The sequence below is a fragment of the Mustela nigripes genome, chromosome 1 (assembly GCF_022355385.1).
Source record: "Mustela nigripes isolate SB6536 chromosome 1, MUSNIG.SB6536, whole genome shotgun sequence".
Lineage (NCBI taxonomy): Eukaryota > Metazoa > Chordata > Mammalia > Carnivora > Mustelidae > Mustela > Mustela nigripes.
In genome coordinates this window covers 104,167,689-104,187,481 of record NC_081557.1, presented here as the reverse complement: position 1 = coordinate 104,187,481, position 19,793 = coordinate 104,167,689, and the positions used below count along the sequence as shown (strand labels likewise).

Below are 19,793 nucleotides of genomic sequence, written 5' to 3'. Positions count from 1 at the left end.
CAGTGGACATGTGGTTTGAGCCGGGTCTGACTCCCAACTATGTCTAGGAGTCCTAGTGGTGTTAGCAGCTTGGCCTAGCTGTCGACCAGGAGAAGAGAGTTTTCACAGAGGAGAAGGGGTTGGGGAGGTCTGCGGGGAGAAGGAAGGTCATCAGAGACTATCTGTATCTTCCCTGAACCATGGTGTTCGTCTAGGAGAAAAATGTGCTGTAGGGGAATTAAGTCAAACTCTTGGGCCCCTTTTTTGGTTCCTTACTAAGTTATCAGCCAGCTGGTTGTAGAATGTAAGGAGCTTCTTGAAAATGGCAAATTGTCTCAAAACAAATTGGATTTTTCTAAATTAAACTCCTACAGTCATGGTGGCAAGAATGTGAAGATTTTGTATTTTGTGTGTTTCAAGGCATTTTGATGTTTGAAGAGAAAGGGTATTAATAAGTCGAGTTGTTTTTAATAAAATGACAAATATGCAATAACTTCTAGAGTTAGTGACTTTTACATATGTTTTTTGAAAATAAAAAGTGGTCTTTGTCTTTTTAGCCTCTAGTCAATGAAGCTAAACTAGCTGTTGGAAACATTAAGCCCGAGTCTCTTTCAGAGATTCGCTCACTGCGCATGCCACCCGATGTCATCAGAGATATCCTAGAGGGTGTTTTAAGGTTGATGGGTATCTTCGACACGTCTTGGGTGAGCATGAAAAGGTAAGTTCTTGAATTTGTAAAAAATGTTGTTATTTCACTAGTGAAATGCACATTGATTGGTTGATTCATTTATTTAGACTTTATTTTTAAGTCATGTCTACAACGTACAGGGGGCTCGAGCCCACACTCCCCGGATTAGCAGTCACTCCCCGGATTAGCAGTAACGGACTGAGCCAGCCAGGTGCCCCTTGTTAATATTTTTAAATATTTCTTATATTGTTTCTTGAGCTGTGCCTCATTAGTTCTCTAGTTCCACACTTGGCTATAATATTTCAAGATACTGCATGTGATCCTCTGCCAAGATCTACATTTTCTTTTCTCCAGAATAAGTGACATGAGTGTCCACAGAGGGAGAAAGGAATGCCTGAGATCCTGAAGAAATCTCAGTAAATGTGGTCATTTCTTTGGCCAGCACCAGCACAGAGCACTGTGTTGCCTGTGATTTACTGAGGGGAGAGCATCGTCCCTGTTCTCAGACGCTTGCACTCTTGGCAGAGTGAGACCAGGGCGGAAGGGGTGAGGGCAGGGCCCCATAAATAAGCCGGGACGTAAATCCGTGTTCCTGTCAGAAGTGACAGACTTTGTGTAGCCTCATTTGAAGTAATGTTTTGATTCTAGTTTCCTTGCAAAAAGAGGTGTAAGAGAAGACATAGCAACTTTTGATGCACGAAATATTCCAAAGGAAATAAGAGAGAGCGTTGAAGAACTTCTTTATAAAAATAAGGGATCTTTTGATTCAAAGGTAATTTTTAACAGCTGTGCTATCTGTTCCCTTCCCACACTGCATAATGTTCTGCTTGTTGGAATGTGATGACTTTTCATTACTGATTATTTACACTGTCTAAAAATTAAAAGTGGAAAAAAAAAAGATAAGCCGTAGGGATTCTGTGTCAGAAGGCTTGACTGCAGATGGGGGGCAGGACGCCGGGCTGGGGCTGGGGAGCACCGTTAGTGTCCTATGTGCTGTTGAACCTTCTGACCTGCTGGAAGTCCTCTGTCATGTCTTGACTTCGAACTTGCCTGATCTGTTTCTCTTTCTTCCTTCCTGCATATTTGTCGTATAATGACAGATACTCAGCCCTACAGTACTTGCATCTCATTTTAGTGAATAGTTTGATTTCCAGGATTCTGGTATTTTTTTAAGACCTTTTATTCAAAGTGTCATGTGCAGCATCTCTGACACTGGTAACCTGGTTTCAGAGTTGCTTTTATCCAGTAAAGATGTGTCTCGGGGCCAGAAGAGGAAGAACCGATGCTTGGTCATCGTTGTGGACAGACATGTGTTCATTACAAACATAGCTAATGGAGTGCTGGTATTGATAAAATATCATTATATTAAATACCTATGTGGCTCAAAAACATTCATTTTGAAGCAGAAGTTCAAGGTTATCTTAATGAAAATAATAATTCACATTATTGTTATTTTAACTGTCAACCAAAAACTTCATTGGGGGGGATAAATTATTAAATGCTTAAGTAAAATAGACTAGAATTACCTTTGCTTTTATTTGAAATGACATTAGGGTGCTGGCTAACTTGTGCTGCATTTTCCAGAATGCAAAGCGAGCCAGCACGGCGGCCGCCCCTCTGGCCGCGTGGGTTAAAGCCAACGTTCAGTACTCCCATGTCCTGGAGCGCATCCGGCCGCTGGAAGCCGAGCAGGCGGGGCTCGAATCGTGAGTGAGAGCTGGTAGAGAGAAGTCTGACTGTTGCTTAATTGCCACAACTTAATGACTTAATTATTGGGGTTTGTTTATGTTTTATGTCTTGTTTATATCTAAAAAGACAGCTGACAGCATCAAAACATGTAACGTGAATCAGTTAAATAAAATTCAATGTCAGACCAAAAGAAAAAGCAATTAAAAGAAGGTAGAGAGCAGAACCAACTCATTTTTCCCCTCTGCCATTACTATGTTGTTGGGAGGATAATTGGTGCAAGTTCTTTCACAGAGAGCTAACATTCTGTGAATGAATTCTACTGTGGTACAAAAAAAAAAGTAGGTTTCGGAAAGTTAGGGTTTTTTGATTTGTGTTTTCCTTCCAAGTTCGAGGAAATGTGTTATATATAATTCACAAAACATGGTCTGGGCAGGTAGGGGGACAGTTTCACATTTACTTTGGGGCTCACTGCTTTAGCTGGTGGTGTTGCCCAAGTCAGCGTTGGTTCTAGCGCAGAACAAGAGACAAGTTACATTCTCACCTGATATACGTGTGACCTCATTTCCTCTTACCCTGGACGAGGAGGTTGTTAGCCACCCGAGCTGCTTTTTCTCATTATACTTATGTGAAGTATATGTGGGTTATATATATGTGCGGGATATATATACATGTGGTGTGTGTGTATATATATGTGTGTGTATGTTTTATATATATGTGGGTATGTGTGTGTACACATACATACATACACACACACACATATATATAATATATATATTATATATTATATTATATATATATGGGTTAATTTGTCACATATTTTTGTGTAATGGATAATGTCAGGTTTTACCCTGATTTAGAGTAAGTATTTTTCACAGCTGAGACATACTGTATCTTAGGGGTATGTTTCCTTTCTTGCACATCTTTTTGTTTTTTTTAATTTCCTCCTTGTTAAAGTTAACTATGATTTGTATGGACATACCACATATTTACCCACAGCCTTAAAACAGAAGCTCACCCACATTCAGAACCTCTGTGTGGTATGTGTTCTTCCTTTCTGTTCTCCCCCGGAGCCTCCTGTCCTGCTCTGTGTGGGCCGTCCCCCCAGGCCTGCGACTCACAGCTGCTGTCTTGACACTTCTCTTCACCAAGGTTCCCTTCCTCTCGTTTCTGATTGTGTTCTTTTGTTTCGGGTCCTACTCTTTCTTAGGGTAGTCCTTCATTTTTCTGGAACACATCCTCCACAGTAGAAAGGGTATGTAGGTCGAAAAACGTTGTGACATCTTGCCCATCTGAAGTTACGGGTGTTGCTGCTGTGTCTGACCAGTGACTGGGCTGGGTGTATGACATTAGGCGAGCAGTAGTTTAATCTCACGGTTTCGAAGGCCTTATTCTATTACAGTAGTTCTCCAAGCGAGACCCCCAGAATGGCAGCATCAGCGTCCCCTGGGAAGTTGGGAAGATCGCCCCCTTTGAGCTCTGTCCACATTGAGTCAGAGGCACTGGGGGTGCTGGGTGCGAGGCCTTGCACTCTGTTCTGAGAAGTTCTTTAGGTGGCTGTGCGAAGCGCATGCGCAGCACTGGGGGCGGGTTGTTTCCATCTCAGCAGTGTGGCATTTTTGCAGGGAGGGGGTGAGCCTAGTCATCTTCTCTGGAAGAGTCTTCCTACTCTCTGCCCGGGGTGTGGGGCAGGGGGTGAGGGTTCTAAGCCCGACTGTCAGGGATGAGTTAAGAGGATGGTCCCTTCTCATGTGGGAGGGGGTCTGGGGTTGACGGGTTGATGATACCAGCTATTGGAAGACTCTCTGTGTTCAGCTCTGTCACCCTCAGAGGCTCTGCTGTCCCTGTTCCCCAGCATTTGGCATTCTTCTTTGGCTTTTCTTCCTGCAGCCCCTGAACTTTTGGTTTTTGCATTCCATTATGTCACTTAACCATCTTTCAAAAAAAATTTTTTTTAAGATTTTATTTATTTGACAGAGATCACAGGTAGGCAGAGAGGCAGGCAGAGAAAGAAATGAAAGGAAGCGTGTTCCCTGCTGAGCAGAGAGAGCCCGACGCGGGGCTCGATCCCAGGACCCTGGGATCATGACCTGAGCTGAAGGCAGAGGCTTAACCCACTGAGCCACCCAGGCGCCCCCACTTTTCAAAATTTTATTAAAGCTACTCCATTGAGGTCCTTTTCTCTTTCATTCTCTTTATCTTTGCACATGAATACCTTTTTTTTTTTTTTTCCGCTCCCTTGGTTTCATTTTGGTAGGGCTTTGGAAGGGATAGAAGAGGCTGTTTCTGCTGTTATTGATATATAAAATAGAGTAACTTATACAATTATATCTTAGAAATTTGAAGAAAACTGAAGACAGAAAAAGGAAACTAGAGGAGCTTCTAAATTCTGTTGGCCAGAAAGTATCAGATCTCAAAGAGAAGTAAGTTAAGTTTAAAATGTATTTTGAAAAAAGAATGCATTTTGGATATTTGAAAACATACCTCAACTAATGTTTTAGTTTTGAAAATCTTATAATCATTATTTTCACTTCCTTTAGTGATTTATCACTTTCAAGTCGGGAAGCACTTGAAATAATACTGAAGGTTTTCCTTTTTTCAGCAGTGACTTGGAATAGGAACAAGTGTATTTGCAGTCAGGGAGCTGTCCCTGTGTCTGCTCCTGAGCACTGGGGCCCCGGGCGGAGGGCTGGGATGCAGGGGGTCACGGGCACAGTACTTAACGCTGGCGTCCGCATTGCCGTGCTCTCCAGACTGCCTCCCGTGACCTGCAACCTGCCTGATGCGCAGGGTCTCGTAAGAGACTGTTCTGTCCTTTTAGCTTTGTTCTTCTGAGTGTTTAAAAACATGTTCCCTCATGCAAGATTGCACTTAAAAATTGGGAAGTGGGAGAAGATGTGATTAAATACGATGTTATGTTATCATTGCTTTTAGTTTTGTAAGACTCAAACTTTTCTAAATACAAACCTTTTTTTAAGTGATGTGTTCCATTTTCCTTCCTTTTTTATGGAAGAAATATAGATTACTGTACCAAGAAAGAGACCCATCAGACTGAAAACTATTATTTATTTTCTCCACACAGGAAATAATCATCTTGTTTATGCTTATATATATTTACTTGAAGAGAAAAGAAAAACCAGAAAAGAAATCTTAGACCCATACATCCAGTGTTTTCAGTATTTCTGAATTTTTTTGATGTTATAGATAAGGAAAGAAACTTCATCATTTTTTTCTGGGTGTAATTGGAGAAGCACGAGAAACGTACTTTTTCCTTGCAGTGTCATATGCTGAGAGCCTGTGCTTACTCTTCAGCCAGGTGTCCAGTATTTACTGGGTCATTTGTAGGTGGCAGCCATGTGTTGGCTGTTGTCCTGGACACTTTACGTATGTGTCATCGTTAGTAACTCACATAAACCTGAGGAGGGGATATGCTTTCATTCTGCACGTGGGGAAGGTGTGTGCGCCTGGCTTGGACAGTCAGTCACCGACAAAGCTGGCAGTGGATCATAGACTATCTCACTCCCTAAAGTCCCTGTTGTTAATCACGGCACCATCCTGTCAGTATTGTGGGAGGATGATTTAAAAAAAAAACCTTCAGAATTTGAATTTTAAGTAAAATGGAATGGCATTTTCCAGGTTAGAGTCACTATTAAGAATAAGTCAATGCTAGTTAATAGCCGTTTACTTGATCCTTAATTAAGGTTTAACCGACCCTAGGTTGTGAGTGACAATCTTACATTCTTGTATAGGACCGAAGAAAGAAATAGTTGAAAAATAAGTGTGTTCTATCAATTTTATAATTCTAACTTGACAGAATTGAGACATTTGTCATTTTAGTGCAACTTATACAGAAACATGCAAGTTAGCTTAACTCAGCGAGTGCCTACGGCAGAACCTTGTGCACAGCCTGAGCTGCTGAGCTGGGTACGTGTGGTCTCTGCTTCCCGGCCTTGAGCAGAGCCATGCGTGGAGCCTGATGAGGGGCCGGGAGGCTCTCTAGCCCACACTCTCCAGTACGGTAGCCACTAGCCCTTGAAGTGTGGGCAGTAGGACGGAAGAGGAATTGAATTTCATATATTGTTTACTCTTAATTTAGATTTAAGTAGCCACATAGGGCTGGCGGCCACCATACTGGAAAGCCAAGTCTGGCTCCTTTGTATAGTGAAGAAGGTGCTGGGCACTCGGAGAGGCCACAAGGTGCGCACTGCAAGTCCATGGAGCGTGGCGTCTGATGCGCCCATCTGTGCACTACACACCCCTGCTGCTTCCGGGGGGCACCCGTGACGCCACCTGTTCAGACAGGCCTGTTCTGAGGATTACATGATCTGCTTTTTCGTTGCTGCTTATTGTTTTGTTTCTCATGCCTCGCACAATCCTGGGCATTTTCTAAGTACTTACGTATTTGTTGAAGGACTAGGTAGTCAGCTGGAATGTTACTGTTTCGTTTCATAAAACAACAACCTTGTACAAGCATTTTTTTTTTTAAGCTTTTATTTATTTATTTGACAGAGAGAGATCACAAGTAGGCAGAGAGGAAGGCAGAGAGAGAGGAGGAAGCAGGCTCCCTGCTGAGCAGAGAGCCTGATGCGGGACTCGATCCCAGGACCCTGAGATCATGACCTGAGCCGAAGGCAGCAGCCAAACCACTGAGCCACCCAGGCGCCCTTGTACAAGCATTTTTTAAGGAAAATAATTAGAAAGGGCAGTTATAAACCTGGGCAAATGGGCACATTGGGAAAATATATATGTATTGGGTTGGATATTTGAAATGATTTTTAAACTTTTATTTATATTTTTGATAGGTAGATATTTGAAGGAGTTAGAATGCAGGCGAGGAAGGGGTAAGAAAGGGGCTAGAAGGGTTCCAGGCACGTGGCACATCCTGAAGAAGCAGGTAGAGGATAGCGTGTTTGTCCTTTCGAGGCTGACGTGAGGTTTGGACGATGGAAAACTGAAGCAGCCGATGGGGCCTGACTTCCCGGGCCCTGAACGTCACGTGAAGTTTGTGTGCAGATCCGCGCACTGGTGTGTCTGCTCTGTGGGCGATAATCTTGAACACGATTACTATCAGTATTACCGTTAACTACATTCTTAGACAAAAGCTCACTTTCCTAAGGATCATTCAGTCAAATCCCTCTCACGTCCCTTTGCCTTTAACTGATGCTACTGTTGTCACAGATTCCAGAGCAGGACGTCAGAAGCCGCCAAACTGGAAGCTGAAGTGAGCAGAGCGCAGGAGACAATCCAGGCCGCCCAAGTTCTCATCAGTCAGCTCGACAGAGAGCACAAGCGCTGGAACGCTCAGGTGTGCTGGGCGGGGGGGGTGGTGGAGGGTGACAGAAAGAGAAGCTCCCTTTAAAACACACAAAACCCACAGTGTAATGTATTCAATAAGAAAAGGAAACAGGAGGACAGTAGCCGTGCACGTGGAGCTGGCTGAGGGTCAGCGGTGTAGACGTTCGTGGCCATAACAGAAGCTTGTCATCAGGCAGAATGTTTCTGTGTGAGGGCATCTGAGGGTCGCCTGTTTTCTGGTCATTGTGTGTGTCACCGGCGGGATAGCAGGGACGAACATGACTTGAGGGGAGGTGTGGCACTCTCTGGAAATCCTGTTGGATTTGCCTGTCTGGGACCACAAGCTGAGGATTGGACACTCTTGGCCACTTACTTCTACAAACACTCTGTTATTTTGATTTTATCCAAGTGCTGTCTCTTTTTTCTTTCTCTTTTTCTTTTCTTTTCTTTTTTTTTCTGGTTGGTTGGTGGGTTTTTCTTGAATCCATTGGATCCCCCCCAACTGGACTGTCCTGCGTGCATCCAGGACGGCATGGTCCCCCTCTGGGTTCCTGTCCCTGCAGCCATCCTGGGGGCACTTCATTCAGTCTTAGCAACGTCCCCTCCACCAGGACGCCAACCAGAGCTGTGTTTCTAAACTGCTTAGCTCTGTGGTGTCTGTTTTTTGGGTCCAGTCTTCATTTTCCTTTTATATTTATTTATCTTGTTACTGAACTGTAGTTGACTTGCGTATTACATTAGTTTCAGGTACACAACATCGTGGTGTGGCACTTGCGTGCATTATAACCTGCTCAGCACAGTAGGTCTCGGTGCCGCCTCTCATTTCCACCTGCAACCCATACGGCATTATTAGAACATTACCGACTGTGTTCCCGGCACTGGACGTCACATCCCGTGACGACCTTATGTTATAGCTGGAAGTCTGTCCGTCTTAATCCTCTCCACCTGCTTCTCCCACCCTCCGCTCCTACCCCTCGCATCTGGCACTCCTCAGTTTGTTCTCCGTAGTCACGAGTCTGTTTCTGTTTTTGGTTTGTGTGTTTGTCTTTTAGAGTCCACAGGTAAGTGGAATCATGTGGAATTTGTTTTCCTCTGCCTGATTTGTTTCATTTAGCAGAATATCCTCTAGGGTTCAAAGATTTCATTCTTTGTTATGGCTGAGTAATAACTCCATTGTGTGTGTGTGTGTGTGTGTGTGTGTGTTTTCTTTATCCATTCTTTTTCTTTTTATATTATGTTTTTTTATTTTAATTCCAGTGTAGTTAACGTACGGTGTTACGCTGGTTTTGGGATGCACTATAGTGACTGAGCAGTTCTGTACATCGTCAGTCAGTGCTCCTCTCATGGTGGCTGTGCTCTTCACTTGCCCCCGCCCCCTGCCCACCCCACCTCTGATAAGCTTTCTGTTAAATGAGCACCCTCAGCTCAAGTTACTGTTTTTTTTTTCAACAAGAACATTTTTTACTTAAAGCATACTTCAGAATACACAGTTCTAAAAGATCTGTAAAAAAATTCCATCCAAAAAATAGAATACACATTTTTCTTTTTAAGATTTTTATTTATTTATTTGACAGAGATCACGGGTAGGCAGAGAGGCAGGCAGAGAGAGAGGAGGAAGCAGGCTCCCCGCTGAACAGAGAGCCCGATGTGGGGCTCGATCCCAGGACCCTGGGATCATGACCTGAGCCAAAGGCAGAGGTCTTAACCCACTGAGCCACCCAGGGGCCCCTAGAATACACATTTTAAGTATACACAGACAAATCCCTTGATTAAAATCACATAAAAAGAGACATAACAAATATTACAAATTTAAGAAGACTGAAATTATGCCAAGTATGTCTTCCAACCACAATGAGACAAAAATAAAGATCAACAATAAAAAAGAGTCGGAAAATCTACAATGTAAATATTAAATATTTAATATATAAATATTAAACAACATACTATTGTATAAGTAGTAGGCCAAATAAGAAATCAAAGAGCAAATCAAAGTATGTCTCAAAGCAAAAAAAAAAAAAAAGAAAAAACAATATTCTAAAACCTGTGGGATACAGCAAAACTAGATGTTAGAATGAAACTTATGCTATCAATGGTTGATGAAGAAAAAAAAAAAACAACCTGATGCCCAAGGAACTAGGAAAAGAAGAAACTTAGCTGAAATGAGTAGACAAAAGAAAGAAAAAAAAAATTAGAAATAGTGACCAAAGTAAACAGTAATAAAACATTGAAAATAATGACCAGTTTTTCCAAAAAAGTAAACAAAAATGGCAGTGTTTTACCTACATTAACTAAGAAAAAGAAGACTGTAAGTCAAAATGAGAAATGTAAGAGAAAAATAGTACAAAAATAGTATGTAATGTGGTAACAAATTACTATAAACAATACTTGTATACTAACAAGTCAGGTAACTTAGAAAATGGGCAGGTTATCCGTGATTGAATCATGAATTGTGAATTCAAGAAATAGGAAACCTTAGACCAACAAGAATGAAAGATGAATTAGGATCTGGGAATTTCCTAGCACAGAAAATACAAGACCACGTGCTTTCCTTGCTAAATTCTGCCAGACATAAAAAACATCAATCTGTATCAAAATCTTACAAATCATGGCAGAGTAGGAACACGTTCAGAGTCATTCCATGAGGCTGGTATCACCCTGAGACCAACGCAGGACAGAAACACAAGAACAAAAAAGTCTAGTTTCTCTGATGTAAGTATTGCCCGTCTGACTTTCTTTTGACGTCCATTAGCAATACACATGGTTCCCCATCCCTCACTTTGCATCTGCTGGTGTCTTTAGGTCTGAAATGAGTCCCTTGTAGGCAGCATATTGATGGGTCTCTCTCTCTCTCTCTCTTTTTATGCATCCTGACACCCTGTGTCTTTGGTTAGAGTGTTTAGTACATTTACATTTGAAATAATTAATGGCACGTAGTTTCCTGCAACGTTACTGAATTCATTGATCAGATCTCATAATTTTTTGGTGGAGTCTTTAGGGTTTTCTATGTATACTATCATGTTTTCTGCAAATAGTGATAGTTTTACTTCTTCCCTAGCATTTTGGATGCATTTTGTACTTTTTTTTCTTGTCTGATTGGCTAGGACATCTAGTATTATGATGAATGAAAGTGGTGAAAGTGGACATCCTTGTCTTCTTCCTGATCCTAGATGGAAAGTTTTCATCACCATTGTGTATGATGTTAGCTGTGTGTTTTCATATATGACTTTAATTACGTTCGGGTATGTTCTGTCTAAACCCACTCTGCTGAGTGTGTTTATTATGAAAACATATTGTATTTTGTCAAAATTTTTTTTCTATATCTCTTGAGATGATCATATAGCTTTTATCCTTCTTGCTAATGTGGTGTAGTACGTTGTTGGATTTTCAAATATTGAAGCACTTGTGCATTCCTGAGGTAAATCCCATTTGATTGTAGGATGTTTTAAAATGTACTGTGGAATTTGATTTGCTAATATTTTGTTGAAAGCTTTTACATCTTCATTCATCAAAAACATTGGCTTGTGGTTTTCTTTCCTCTCTCTCTCTCTCTTTCTTTCTTTCTTTTTGTAGTGTTTTTTGTGGTTTTGGTATCAGGTAATGCTGGCCTCATGGAGTGAATTTAGATATTTTCCTTCCTCTTCTATTTTTTCGGAATACTTTGAGATGAACATGTATTTTTGTTTATTTTTTACTATTTTAAAATGTTTTGAGTACTGTTGTCCCACCATGTTGTATTAGTTTCAGGTGTACAACGTAGTGATTGAACAGTCTATACATTACACTGCGCTCACAGCAAGTGCAGCTGCCGTCTGTCACCAGACAACATGATTGCGTTGTTGTTGACTGTTCCGTATGCTGTGCTGTTTATTCCCACAACTTACTCATTCCATAACTGGAACCTGTGTCTCCTGCCTTCACCCATTCTGTTCATCCCCTAAACCAACACTTTGTTTTTTGTATTAATGGATCTGGTTCTGCTTTTTGCTTGTTTACTCATTCATTTTGTTTTTTAGATGCTTGATAGATGTGAAATTGTATGCTATTTGTCTTTCTGTTATGACTTATTTTACTTAGTGTATTATAGAAAGAATAGATAATAACTCTTCTTTAAATACGTGGTAGGATTTACCTGTGAAGCCGTACAGTCCTGGACTTGTGATTATTGGGAGTTTTTTGATTGCTGATTGGGTGTCACTGCTAGTCATCGGGTCTGATTTCCTTATTTGCTTGTCATATCCATTTGCAAATATCCCTCATATTTGTCTTCTGTCTTTCAGGCCGTTTCTTTTATTTATTTTTTTACCTGAATTCTCCTAACTTGTCTCCCTTCTACCCGGCCCTTAAACTGGTGCATTCCCCATCTGTGTACTGACCGTCTTCCTAACCCCGGTCTCATCACAGCGGTCTCCGCCCTGTTGAAATACTCGTGTGGATCATTCCTACCGCAGCTCACAACAGAATCTCCTTTGTGTGCTTCCTGCACCCGTAACGTCTGCCTCTCCCTTTTCGTGTCTTCCGTGTGGCTCCTCTTTCTGCCCTTCCATAGCCACACTATACTTTTAGCTAACGAGTGTCTCTGCTTTCTTAGTTTTGTTTTGTGCCTTTGCTCGTACGGTCTGCGCTTAATAGTGTCTTACCCAGTGACGCTAATTCACAGTATTTAACTGTCATTGGGATGAAAGTTCTGCTTCACTAGGAATGTTCAATGACAAAATATGCTCATCTTTACAACTAACAGTGATATGTCATACATTTTTAAAATTCCAGCAGGGTCTGAGAGATCTCGTTGGTATTTTTACACTCCCCGGATGTGTTCAGGACAGAGGTTATTACGTTAAACCAGTGCATGATTTTGTCTTCTATGGTCAGGACTCTGATTTATGAGGCTGTCATGTTTTTCACATGTCAGAACATCTCTGTACCCTACTCCCCGACCTGCTTTCTCATGTCTTGTCCAGGTTGTAGAGATAACAGAGGAATTAGCTACTCTTCCTAAGAGAGCTCAGCTTGCGGCTGCATTTATCACGTATCTTTCTGCTGCTCCTGAAGGTCTGAGGAAAACCTGCTTAGAAGAATGGACCAAGTCAGCTTGTCTTGAAAGTTTGTATTGAGTCATTCATGTTGTGAAATTTCAATATCCTAAAAATGCATCTTTTAATTTTTGCCATTTAACTTTTTCTAAATGAGAAAAACTTTCTGTTAGCTAAAAGAAACCAAATCTATTTTTAGATTTGCTCCATTGTGTAATTGTTCTCTGAATTGTTTTGTTGCAATGATTCTTCTATTCCTAAAATCACTCTATGAGACCATGGAGTATTTTTGATAATGGATGAATGCAGTTAAATATTTTAATATATTGATTTTTACAGTAATTTTATATGATAAAATTAGATGTAGGAACTCCAAAATTCCTTGTGAATTTTGTGGTTTCCTCAAATTATTATAGTTGTGAAATATATATTAAATATATAAAAAATATAATTTCACTGAGTTCCATTCCTTTGCACTTTTTGTCTTAAACTTCTATCCCCCTTAACTTCTTATGCTGAAGGGGGAAGAATGGATTGAATATTAAAGGATGGCCATGGGATTTTTGTTTGAGTATATTTTAAATAGGTTTGTTCCCTTCCCCTTGTCAAGTACATGATCACTGTAGTGAAATATTAATATCTTAAACTTTTCAGAATTTGATCTAAGGAGATTTCTTTGTACTGAAAGTGAGCAGTTAATTTGGAAAAGTGAAGGCCTACCATCAGATGACCTTTCCATAGAAAATGCTCTTGTTATCTTACAGGTAATTAATCAGTTTTCATTTCTCATTGGAAGTGTTCCTGTGGAAACTTGCCTCAGGCAGCACCTTTTTCAGGTTCTTAGGCTTTCACAGTTATTCTTTTCATTACGTGAAAGTGAAGTTATTTTGGGAATGAAAATCCATTTATGATTTGGCTGGTGAATCTGCAATTTTCATTATAATTTACTTTTTACCTGAATAAAAGTGTAAACTAAAGTGACATTATTTTCATGACAAAAAATTCTAAATTGAACTCCCTAATAGTAATGGAAATATTTTAGTGGTACCTGATTCACCTTGTTGTATAGTTCCTGCATCTGCAGTATATGATTTTACCATTTTATTTTACTGTGTTTTACAAAACAAAGTTCTACAAAGTGAAGTGAGGTAAGTTTGGAGTTGTAGGTTAGGGATAACGATATGCATTTTTTGAAAATTGTTCTTTCCCATAATGTGTATTTCTCTCAAATCATTGTTTAAATGTGAAACTCTTACAGCCTTCTTAGCACGATTAATGGGAAAATCAAATTGCATCTCTGGTATACAAATTGGTAGTTCTTCTAGTGAAGAAAGATTTTTACCATTAGCTTGGTGCCCCTTTGTGTGACGTAACAGATTGTGGGAGGATGGCTGTCCCTGTGCCGACAGGTGCTCCCCTGTTGCTTCTGTCTCAGTGTGCTTTACTCCGTACACCAGTTTCTTCTTTGCTCCCTGCAGCCCCTCCTCTCTGCCCACACACTGTCTCAGTCATAGCTCCCATGAAGTGTGAACATTGAATGCTCCTTTTTAGGTCACACCAGCCACAGTCTTACGGCATTTGTACTGTGGGCCCCGCGCTCCTGGATGAAGCAAGGTCCTCTGATTGGGCTGTCGGCCAGCTGGCATGCTTTGGCTCCTTGCACTGCTGCCTTCCCAGCAGAGCAGTTGCTGACCAAAGAGCCAACGGTCTTGACTTCTTAAAGCATTGATTTTTTTCCTCTTTTAAAACATTTTCCATCATTGTTTTTCACAGTAGAATCACGAATCTGGAACTCTATGTAGATAAATAAATTCATTACATTATATAAAAAAGTGTGTATACTTTTTAAAAATTTCAACTTATTTAAATTCAAATTAGTTAACATATATGGTAAAATTGGTTCAGGAGTAGAATTTAGTGATTCATCACTTACGTATAACACCCAGTGCTCCTCACAACAATTGCCCTCCTTAACAACCATCCCTCATTTAGCTCATCCCCAGCCCACCTCCCTCTCTCAACCCTCCGTTTGTTCTGTATCGTTGAATCTCAGCTGCCTTCTTTCCTAAATTCTGCATGTGAGTGAGAGTACGTAGTATTTGTCTTTCTCTGACTTGTTTGATTTAGCATAAACACTCCAGCTCCAGCCATGTCTCTGCAAATGGCAAGAGTTCATTCTTTCTGATGGCCGACTAGTGTTCCAGTGTGTGTGTGTGTGTGTGTGTGTGTGTGTGTGTGTACATATACATGTATGTATACATATACACATGCAGATACACCTGCACATACATACATATACACATGCACATACAGTTACACATACATATATATAGCACCGCTGCTTTATCCATTCATCAATCAGTGGACATTTGGGCTCTCTCCATAGTTGGTGCTTTTTATCTGGTTATTCCTTGCCCAAAGTTTCATACTCACCTCATCTTCTTTTTTTAGCAATCTAAGTAAACAATCACTTGCAGATTTAAAAAACACAAGAGTTTAAATATTATTCTTTTTTTATTCCATAAGAAATCAGGGGGGTGAGGCTTTAGAAAAAAAAAAATTATCACAGTATTTTTTTTCCTGACGATACTAATTGAAAATGTTTACTTTTGTGTTTTGAATGATCTTTCATGATGAATATAGGACAGATTGTTTTTGGAATTAATTTTAATAATAAGCTTAGATTTACTTTGTATTTAATATTGCCATATTTATTGTAGATATTTATATGCATCTATATGACAAAAACCATATGAAAAAGTGTATTAGGGTAATTAGTTATTTTGGGGGGGATGCATTTGCACTCTAGTCAGCCTCTGTCTCAGGTCTCAAGTAGTCTGCACGTAGAGTAAGCTCTTGTGGGTGAGGCCATGATTGGATAGCCCGCATCTATAAGACCTGCTCAAGTGGTGTATGTGGCATTAGATGTCTAAGTGGATACAGATTGGATTTCTGGGAAGTTTTCCCTGAATTAAACATGACTAGGCATGATGAGTCCAGTGTAATTTGGATTGAAAGATGTAGCTCATCTCATGGATACCGCTAGCGTGTTCCTGACGCTCTCCCTCTCCTGGGGGGCTTTCCCACATTCACGGTCTGCAGCTCTCTCTCCGTCAGTGGTCCTACATAGAGCCTTTGTGTCCATGATTATTCCTTTGTTTGTCTTACAGAAGTATTTGTGTTAAACTAACTACTGAAGTGCAATAATGTCTGGAAGAGGAAACAGTCAACTAACGGTCTCCCATTGACCTTGTGATGGGAGTTAGTTTAAGTACATCAACAAGAGGTTCCCGTGACCTGTGTCCTTATGAGCTGGGAAGAAGGTGGCCATGGGGACCCTGTGTCCTGGATTGCCTGTCCTGTGATTCTTATCTGTGGTCCTGATGTAATTAATATTAGCTCTCCTTTTATTCTCCAGAGTGTCCTGGCCTGGGTGATAATTTCTGTGATCTTTCCAATATTGTGGGTAGGACCCAGTGGTAGCACAGAGCCCTAAGGCTTAGAAACCACGGGGGAGGTATGAGTGAAAAGTATCCCAAAAGGAGATGGGAAAGGTGATTAATTTAAATCTTACAGTATTATAAATTTTTCTTGATTTAGATTTCGCAAATTTTTCTTGTGAAGACGTATTGAATGTCACTTTTTTTTTTTTAAGATTTTATTTATTTATTTGACAGACAGAGATGACAAGTAGGCAGAGAGGCAGGCAGAGAGAGAGAAGGAAGCAGGCTTCTCGCTAAGCAGAGAGCCTGACATGGGGCTCGATCCCACAACCCTGGGATCATGACCTGAGCCGAAGGCAGAGGCTTTAACCCACTGAGCCACCCAGGCGCCCCTGAATGTTATTGTTCATAGACAGTTCAGTGTCAATTTTTTTTTTTAAACCACATAAAATTTTTTTTTCAAAATTTTTTAAAACTACACAAAATTTCTGAGATTATTTTCCTTTCTGACATTTAGTGTATGTTGAGGAAATGCAAATTAATTGGATCTTAAAGTAAAGAACACAAAATTTTATAGGTAGATCACATAGGGAAAATTTTTTTTGCAAATAAATCTCAAATAAGTAATAGTGACACTGAAGCACTCATACTATTTCGTACATGTATCACTATGAATGAACACAGGGAAAACACTTCAACCCCTGTCTCACTGGATTTTCAAATCAGCATTGTCTGGTCCATGTGTTACCCTATTTATAGATAAGGACATTGCAGCACAGAAGGGTGTAGTCACTTGTCTCTGTCTCTAATTAATCGTTAAAAATTTTTAAAAATTAAAATTTTTTTTTTTTTTTTAGTCAAGAATTTTTTTTAATGGCCAAGCATAATAAATTTAAGAAGGAAAAAAGGGAGCTTGTGCTTTTAAGTTAACCGAGATGTTGAAAACATTGAGACCAGCTCTAGGATTCAAATGGTGTCACCAGGACATTGTTTTCCCAACCCATCTCAACAGACAGACTCATTCCCAGCTAGGTTCTGTCTGCCCTGTGTCAAGGATGGCCGTTGGTGGCTCCTGGCTTGCTGTTACCAGAGTTTATGCTCCGGCACTGGAGATACGTCTGCACCCCCCACCCCGACACTGTCCGTGCCCTCTCCCCAGAAGGAGTCTGATCAGTTAGCGTGGGCAGTGTGCTCGTCGGTTTGGGCTAGATGTCGGTTAGTGCTGGACGACTGATGGCCCATCGCAGACACATGGAGTGGGCGTGCAGGTGGGCAAAGGTAGCTTTGCACACTGAGGATCTTCTCTCCTCCTCCTCCCTGTGACTTGCTCTCTCTTATTCTACCCGTGGGGATGTCTGTGCTGGCCCAGGAGAGTAAGCAGCGTATCCGCAAGTCACTTTTTGTCTCTCTAGTTTTCCACTCAGCCAGTTCCTCAACACATCTTGTCACATCTACATCTCAGGAGCGTTGTGGATTTATCCTGCTCTAAGCGCGACCACGGCCAGTGGGTTCGCTTCAGCTGCGGAGTGAGGCTTTGGATGAATACACTGGCGGTCATTGGCCCCCCGCATCACTCCTTCCCCGCCGGAGGAGTGCTCTTTCCACCTTATTAACCTTATCAAGACAACACTCTGATCAGTAGATTTCGGTGACTCTCCGTTGCTTGCAGTATAAACTTGTCATTCGTAGGCACAGCGTAGTAAGACCCGAAGCACCGAGACTGCTCCTGCCCTGTACCGTGCACCGTCCGGCCTCTGCTTCTTCACTCCAGGCTTGCCAGGCTCTGCCATCTTCCAGATTGTGCCAGGCTTTCTCTCCCCCTGTCTGTCAATGTTCTTCCCTTTGCCTGATGTGCTGTTTCTACTTCTTCTCCAGGCTAAGTATTGTTTCTTTCTGCTGACTTAGTTTGATTTGAAATGCTTTCTAGCGGCTTTCCTAACCCACCTGTGCCCTGCCTGTAGACTCTTGTGTGTTCTTTACGGAACTGTCAGTTTCCGTGTCTTTCCTGGGTGTGATGTCATTGAGGGTAAGCGGGTGCGTTCCTGATTTCTGTAGCCCTCATATTGTCTGACTTAGTAGTAGTTCAACATGTGGTAGGTGAATGAACTCATGAATAAATGAAAGCTCATCATATTTGGATTTATTGTAATTTGTTACATGGAGAACTTGATGACATTAATCATGGATCACATGACATTAAACATAATCATATTAAAATACACCTCAGAGATTTTGTCTAAATCTCTCTGGAGGAGTATAAATAGCATGAAATCAAAATTGTAAGTGCTCTTTGGCATTCTAGGGCATGTTTTTGGTCCTACTGAAATATGTTTGTTTTTTTTTTAATTGCATCAGATCATTGGTTTGGAATCATGGGTAAGAACGTTTTTTTTAAACTTTAAAATCCTTGTTTGTGTGATTGGGCAAAATCTTGTAGTTTGGTGAAATGCTTGCTCCTGAATACTAGCATAAAATTAGATCTCCAGTGTAGGTGTGGTACACAGGAAGTACATACAAGGCTGCGTACCAAACCTCATCTGCTAGGAGAGGCATGTTTTTGTGATGGAGCAGTAAGTGGGAATAGCTAGAGAGAGACTAGCTTGAGAGGGGATCCTACTGCCCTGTGCCACTGGGGGGGACTCTGGGGGGCCTGAGCGGTCCATTCCAGGTGCAAGCAAAAAGGGGGTGTTGTGGCTTGGAGGGCATTTAAAAACAATAATAAAGCCAGTTTATTGTCAGTCAAGTCTTTATGACCACCAGCTGTCCAAAGCAACATTGCTGACAAAATGCTCTCTGTCCCTGGGGCGGATTGTCCCTACCCTCAGCCTCCTTGGTGTGTCCCTGAAATAGTTTCTGCGCCTGTGTTAGATGCTCCTCAGGGCTACGTCTTCATGTCACCTGCACGTCCGTGCACTTCCTTAACCCTGTTGCCCGACTGCATCACAGTTTTCTAAGTATGAACATGTAAGAAAAATTAGGTCAGTTATTATTTAGGGCTGATTTACTGGGTAACAATGTTTGTAATATTAGACTTTCAAACTTGCCAATGTATGTATTCGTCTACTTATATATATTTTTATTAATCATATCTCTATCATTGGCTTCTTTTCACCTGCTAAGTGACACTGTGTGTTTAGTGCATTTCCACTGGTGTCTAACTCTCTGTTTCAGGGTACCCTGTAATGGGCTTAGTTCCTAGTTCATTAGATCTTAATCTACAAGCTACATCTTTCCTAGGATGCTCCTTTTATAATGTTAGCCATACTGCTTTCTAAAAATTAATGTTATATTGATAATTATTTGAACAATACTTTTATGATGAGTTCATACTTCTCTTTAAGGTCTTTATGGCTTATTCAACCGAAGCATATATAAAGTTTGGAATAATTTGACTGTGTCTTTTCAAAGCCAGAAGACAGGTGCGAGTGATGTCACCCTGGGACTGGAGCCTCGCTCCCTGTAGTTCGCTGTACGTCCTCTGAGTTACCGTGTAGTGAGGGGACTGTTCGTATTTTACTGTGGTGGCATTTCATTTTCTAATGTGAATTTCCGGTAGCTCTGAAGTGGACTGGTACAGCCCCTGGGTGTGGCTCAGAACTGCACCTTTACCCCCTCCTGAGAGCTGTGTATGTACCTTCTCCGAACCTGAGAGAAAGCTCACTCAGTAATGGA

The 19,793-nt window shown here is 41.1% G+C and overlaps 1 protein-coding gene across 6 annotated transcripts in view; it reads left to right on the top strand.

The window, feature by feature from the left end:
- DYNC2H1 (dynein cytoplasmic 2 heavy chain 1) overlaps positions 1-19,793 on the top strand; it is a 256,601-nt gene that overhangs the window by 93,236 nt on the left and 143,572 nt on the right. For 4 of the 6 annotated variants that reach the window (XM_059418474.1, XM_059418477.1, XM_059418470.1 and 1 more), the window contains exons 57-64: positions 537-697; positions 1,316-1,439; positions 2,252-2,373; positions 4,690-4,776; positions 7,532-7,658; positions 12,607-12,748; positions 13,333-13,442; positions 18,477-18,497. In XM_059418474.1, coding sequence (XP_059274457.1) covers positions 537-697; positions 1,316-1,439; positions 2,252-2,373; positions 4,690-4,776; positions 7,532-7,658; positions 12,607-12,748; positions 13,333-13,442; positions 18,477-18,497 — 894 coding nt within the window. The remainder of the gene's footprint in view (positions 1-536; positions 698-1,315; positions 1,440-2,251; positions 2,374-4,689; positions 4,777-7,531; positions 7,659-12,606; positions 12,749-13,332; positions 13,443-18,476; positions 18,498-19,793) is intronic. The other 2 variants (XM_059418466.1, XM_059418480.1) reach the window with 2 other exon arrangements.